The 5,638-nt window shown below is 49.3% G+C and overlaps 1 protein-coding gene across 1 annotated transcript; it reads right to left on the reverse strand.

The window, feature by feature from the left end:
* Positions 1-1,046: 1,046 nt before the first annotated feature.
* LOC139652012 (nucleosome-remodeling factor subunit BPTF-like) lies at positions 1,047-5,340 on the reverse strand. The gene is made up of 2 exons (XM_071528932.1): positions 4,806-5,340; positions 1,047-1,873 (listed from the first exon to the last, which is right to left on the reverse strand). The coding sequence occupies exons 1-2, from the start codon at positions 5,338-5,340 to the stop codon at positions 1,047-1,049; spliced, it is 1,362 nt and encodes a 453-aa protein (XP_071385033.1).
* Positions 5,341-5,638: the final 298 nt, after the last annotated feature.

Here is a 5,638-nt window from a genome sequence, read left to right on the forward strand (position 1 = left end):
GCACAATAAGAAATATTCCTGACTGGAGTACTTGAAACTATGTAGCGGCAGCAGAGTGGAAGATTTGACAGCTTTGTGCTCAGCATGGTCCATGCCAGGGACTGGGAAGCCTGAGGCCATGATACAATAGTGTCTATTCAGCATCCTCTCAGGACTTCACTACAGGCACGCGCGTGCGCACACACACACAAACACACACGTGCACACACACACACACACCTTACTTCTGTGCACATTCACTGCACGTACACCCAGTCACACAAACCTACTTCTGTGCACATTGCTTGTACACATACATACACACACAGAGAGACTCAGGGGGGACAGTGAAGATCTATTACACAGCACCTGCTGAGGGCCAATTTGGTGAGAGAGAGAGAGAGAGAGAGATCCAGCGATAGAGAAGCCTGGCCTCATACCTCTCTTTAAATCTTATATTGTTCAGGTGATCCATGCTCCTTTATGGTTTATCTAGCAGGCCGCCTGCTGCTGCTGCTGACCCAGCACACGCACCATCTGTGACTGCTCAATAGCTAGATCATATGCTAACGTATGGGACCAATACTGCTGACAGCCAGCCTGTTAAATCTTATGGAGGGATGCAGATATTTTAGGTATGCACGTTTTAGTAGTAGTAGTAGATGCTCCTGTTATGCAGACCTGTACTCATATGCTAGAAAGTAAACTTGTGGTTTGTTTGTCTTTGCATATAACAAACCATCTAATATGTTAATACGTTTAATACTTCTATTTGCAACTACTTTAAATTTTGATACACAGCATATCCATTCCATCTTGCTAATGTATTACCAACCTGTTTTGTAGCTCTATTCTCAATAAATAACCTCAACTTGTGGGTACGCTTGTCACAGCCTAGTTTATTAATGCCTAGGGACAGCAAGGAGGCTGGTGCAAATATAAAACCAACCACACTAATAGCATCACAGACAACATACTTCCCCCCGCCTCCGCTGTATAATATTTCACAAAGACAAAGAGCCATAAAATAATCTTGGCACATAAAAACAGACAAAAACATTGGCGACTTACACTACGATGCGGCGGTTGAGGAACCAGTACTTGCGCTGGTGCCGGTCGAAGCCGATGGGCAGCTGGCGGATGTACGGCCGGCTCTTCTGCGCCTCGGGGATGCAGTCCACCACGCCGGGTACCTTGTGCGCCACACACACCTCGCACTGCCACTCGTCCTCCGGCACCTCCTGCAGCGGCGGCTTCACGCACTCCAGGTGGTAGACGGCCGAGCACGTCTCGCAGCACAGCAGGTCGCCGAGGCGGTGGCACACCCTGCAGTGGTCGTCGTACGCGACCACCCCTTCCGACATCAGCTCCTCCCGAGCGATGTTGGTCGCCAGGAACTGGTCCACCAGGAACTGGAGGACTTTGATTTTGCTCTCCAGCGGTTCGTACGGGTATTCCTCGCCCTCCTGGCAGGGGAGGATGTGCCGGTACTCCGGGTCGCTCTCGCAATACGCCCGCACCACCTCCGGCCAGGTCATACCGTCCACAAAATACAGAGTGGAGTTGACGGAGTCCTTAAGGTCAGCGGGACCGAACGTGGTGTTGGAAGTGTCCTCCTCTCTGAGAATGGCTTTGAGCAGGGAGATGTGGGTCTCGGCCAGCAGTGTGCACTGCTCCTGGCCGGCCAACGCTGCACAGAAATCCTCAAAGCGGAACGGGGAGAGCCGCAGCACTGAGCCAAAGTTGCGGAGGACCTCATAGACGGCAGATATATTGAGGAGCTGTGAGGCGGGAACCAGGAGGTCCTCGGAGGACTTGGGAAGCTCCAGGGAAGGAACGTCCTTCGTCTCGAAGATGGGAGAACGGGGACGCAACGCCCGACTTCTTCTCCGGCCTGCGAGGGGGAAATGAGGGAGGGAGGAGAGTGGGGGAGAGAGTGGGAATACAAATGTGAAAGAAGAGGAAAAGAAAGAAGAAAAGTGTACAGTTTGTCAGAGTTTGTCAATTCTGTGTAGTCTTTACAATAAGTGCCTGACAGTAACTCTAAGCATTTCAAATACAGACATTTCAACAGAACATCAATGTGTTGGCAGAATAATAGGGCCATCATTGCTTTTACTCCTAATAGAATAAGTGGGAATGTGGCAACGGTTCACATTTTCGTGAGTTGCACAATCCACCATGATGAATTACGCTTATCACTATAAGTCAGTGTACCCTAATGCATGAACCTATTAACATCCGTCTGGCTTCATCGGAGTGTGTTCTCCAGTGTGCACTGGAGCGGTTTGCAGTATCAGCACCTCCAAGTCTGAGGCCATGGTTCTCTCCTGAAAAAAGGTGGTGTGCCCGATCCAGGTGAGGGGGGAGCAGCTGCCCCAAGTGGAGGAGTTCAGGTATCTCGGGGTCTTATTTACAAGCAAGGTAAGAAGGTTCAGGAGATTGACCGCCTGTTCGTTCCAATCCTCACCTATGGTCACACGCTCTGGGTAGTGACCAAAAGAATGAGATCGAAGATACAAGCGCTGGAAATGAGATTTCTCCGCAGGACGGCTGGACCTCACTCTTCATGATAGCGTGTTCAGCGCTCCAGGAGGACCTCGGAGTCGAGCAGCTGCTCCTCCACATTGAGAGGAGTCAGCTGAGGTATTTTGGGCATCTGGTAAGGATGCTCATCCCAGTCGCCTCCCTTTGGAGGTGTACCAGGCACAACCGACTGGGAGGAGACCCCGGGGCAGACCCAGGACACGCTGGAGGGACTACATCTCCCAGCTGGCCTGGGAGCGCCTCCAGAAGGAGCTGGAGGAAGTTGCTGGTTAAAAGGAAGTCTGGGCTGCTCTGCTCGCACTGTTGCCACCAAGACCCTGAACCGGATAAGCAGCTAGAACGTGGATGGATGGATGGATGGATGGATATTAGCATGATGAATTTAAAATTTCTCTTTCCTAACAACATCCACTCAATAAGCTCTTGGGGCCTGTTCTGGACAGGAAAACACACTAATCACAATATAGCCTACCAATAATATTTAGCATTCACGGCACCCTGCCAGATTTATTCATCCGAAACGCTATGTAAAACTAGTGGAGCATCCGATTTCTGTAAATCAGGGACTAATGCTATTTTGAATGGGATTATTTCTAATGCAGTGTGACACTGGTTAAGTGACATTAAAGGAGACAAGCACACATCATCCTATCCCAAGGCACTAAGCAATGTGCTCCCAGTGGACTTATAAGTCTCCCTTTGTTTCTACCAGTGCAAGGTGTGTGGAGATGCATGTACCTGCAAATTCTCTCCAGCCTCTGTGTGTGTATGTGTGTGTGTGTGTGTGTATGTAAATGCCTTTATGTGTGAATGCAGTGTGGATACATGTGCCCGTATGCCCATGAGAGTGAAAGCAGTGCATGTCTGTCACCATAGGTCTTATGAAAGACCCGTCTACTGCACAGTGCTGCCATGTTCACGTCTATTAGCGAAGCAGGCGGGCAGGCCAGCCATTTAAGTTTGAGAGTTATTTGTGTAATCTTCCCTGAACAACTTATGGTGCATAAGATTGACTAGAGTGCAGCAGAGTGGTATAAAGCGCACAATTCAAGAAACAGGCAACCCACTGACCTTTGAAAATTACCTGACTTCCACATCTATTTGGAGCAAGGAGGGCATGTGATAAACATGCTTCAAACAGCTTAGGTCAGTGTGAGTATGGCTTGGCAGGTGGAGGGGAAAAAAAACACTACATTCAAACATAAAAAAAAAGATTTGTTTCTGCATGAAAGAATAAAGATCTGATTCCAAAGATGGGCTTTGCTCATGATGAAATAGTGGAATGCGCAAAATATCCAAAACTCAATCATGCTTACAATTATTTTGTCTAATCCTATCTGGATTTAGATCCAAAGGCTGGCACAATGCTTCCAATGCATGACATTATGTAACAGATGGGTCAATTGATTTTTATAGACATCAGTTCAATAAACATGACAGGCCATAACTTCAAGGGGTGTCCAATTTGCTCATCTGATACATTTAAGGGTGGTTGCTATGGTAACGGTGGAACACAGTACGTAATATTGTAATGAGTTGGTGTTTGCAACAGGTGAAATCAGAGCGCCTCTGTTCAAAACAAAGGCCTGTCAAATTCATTCAGCCAGCATTACGCAAGCAAAATGTGTCTTGTTAACAAGTTGAAATCGAGCTGGACAAGGTAAATTGTGGGCGCAATTCTAATTTAAAAAGACGACTTTCATTTCAATTTTTGATGAGTAATACTTACTATTGTTTACTAAAGTACTTGCCTACAGCTGCAGACAAAGTATCAAACAGCTTTTCGTACGAGGAAAAGCGCAAACACAACTTTTAAAAAGTATACGTTTTGATAGAGCGTACATTGTACACATAGGAGAGATGAATAACGCTTGTATATAAGTGGAAATGCTAGATGAATGAATGAATAAATGAATGGAAAGTGGCAACACACTTCAGCCTCTACATGTTGTTTCTCTTTCTGAATGGAGACACGTCAAACGCAGCGTGCACAAGATAAACCGGTCAAAAAAAAGACATGGATTAGTTCTTCATCATAAAATGACAACAAAAAGGTGCTGATCCGACAAAATAAAAAACACACGCGAGGCGATTCAAGCGTGGTGCAGATCTGCAAGCCAGCGGCCAGCAGAGCACACGGTAAACAAAGGCCTGTTTCTGAGTGCAATCTCCATTTTGAACAATGCGGCTTGCTTTCTCAAATGGGGTGAATATAAACTGCACACTTAAAATAATCCAAAACTGCTTTGCCAAGTGGGGGCACTTGCAAACCCACGTACCTGGGGTGCTACCGAGCGTGCTGTGGCTCCTAAAGCTGCTCTCGGTGCAGTAGCTGGCATCATCATCATCTGGTAATTCCTCCAGATAGTCAGAGTCGTTTCCCAAGGCCTCCTCCTCTTCAAGATCCGACGAGGGGTTTTCGTTCAGGAGTTCATCCTCTTCTGACCTGTAGCTTAGATTATCGTCCTCCTCGTCGCTGTTGTCGTCGTAGACCACCTTGGTTTGAGGCCGCCTCACTCCACCTCTGCCGCCGCGGCCGCCTCTCGCCCCCCTGCCTCTCCCTCTACCTCCTCTGCCCCGCGATGCCGCCGCCGCCGCCGTGGTGGCGGAGGCTCCAACTTTCCTGCGGCCCCTGGACGAATGAAAGTTATCCCGACCGGAGATTTCTGTATCCACCTCCCCGGAGCCAACGCCGCAACCGCCGCCACCTCCGCCCCGTCCCCGGCCCCGTCCCCGGCCCCTTCCCCGTCCACGCATCCCCCGGCTCCTGCCGCCCCGAGAGCCGCGGACTGGCCCGGGTGATCCTTCCCGCATCACGGCTGCCTGTTTGGGCGGCCTTCCTCTTCTCCCCCTCATTGTAGGAGAGAGTATCTTCTGTTCCGCTTCAATCTCGGTGCTCGAATGGCCCGTGCAACCCGGAGAAAAACGGGGGAGCAAATAAACCAATCTTGCGACGGTTCCCGATAAATCCCCGCCAAGCCCCGGTCTCAATTTCTGGGCGGAAAGCTCAAACTGAATGGCCGGTGTCCCGCTCTGGGTCGCCTGCAGACGCCATTTTTCTTCTCGGCTCTCCCTCCGTTGAAAACACAGCAGGCCTGAGAGCTGCGTCAAG

The sequence above is a fragment of the Centroberyx affinis genome, unplaced genomic scaffold, assembly GCF_046629955.1.
Source record: "Centroberyx affinis isolate AG114_WGS23_722 - 3 ecotype Tasmania unplaced genomic scaffold, CSIRO-AGI_Caff_v1 ptg001740l_1, whole genome shotgun sequence".
Classification (NCBI taxonomy): Eukaryota; Metazoa; Chordata; class Actinopteri; order Beryciformes; family Berycidae; genus Centroberyx; species Centroberyx affinis.

Coding starts and splice junctions, on each gene's coding strand:
- LOC139652012 (XM_071528932.1), bottom strand. CDS start 5,340: ATGCGGGAAGGATCACCCGGGCCAGTCCGCGGCTCTCGGGGCGGCAGG. Junction 1,874..4,805: donor CACGCTCGGTAGCACCCCAG/GTACGTGGGTTT, acceptor TCCCCCTCGCAG/GCCGGAGAAGAAGTCGGGCG.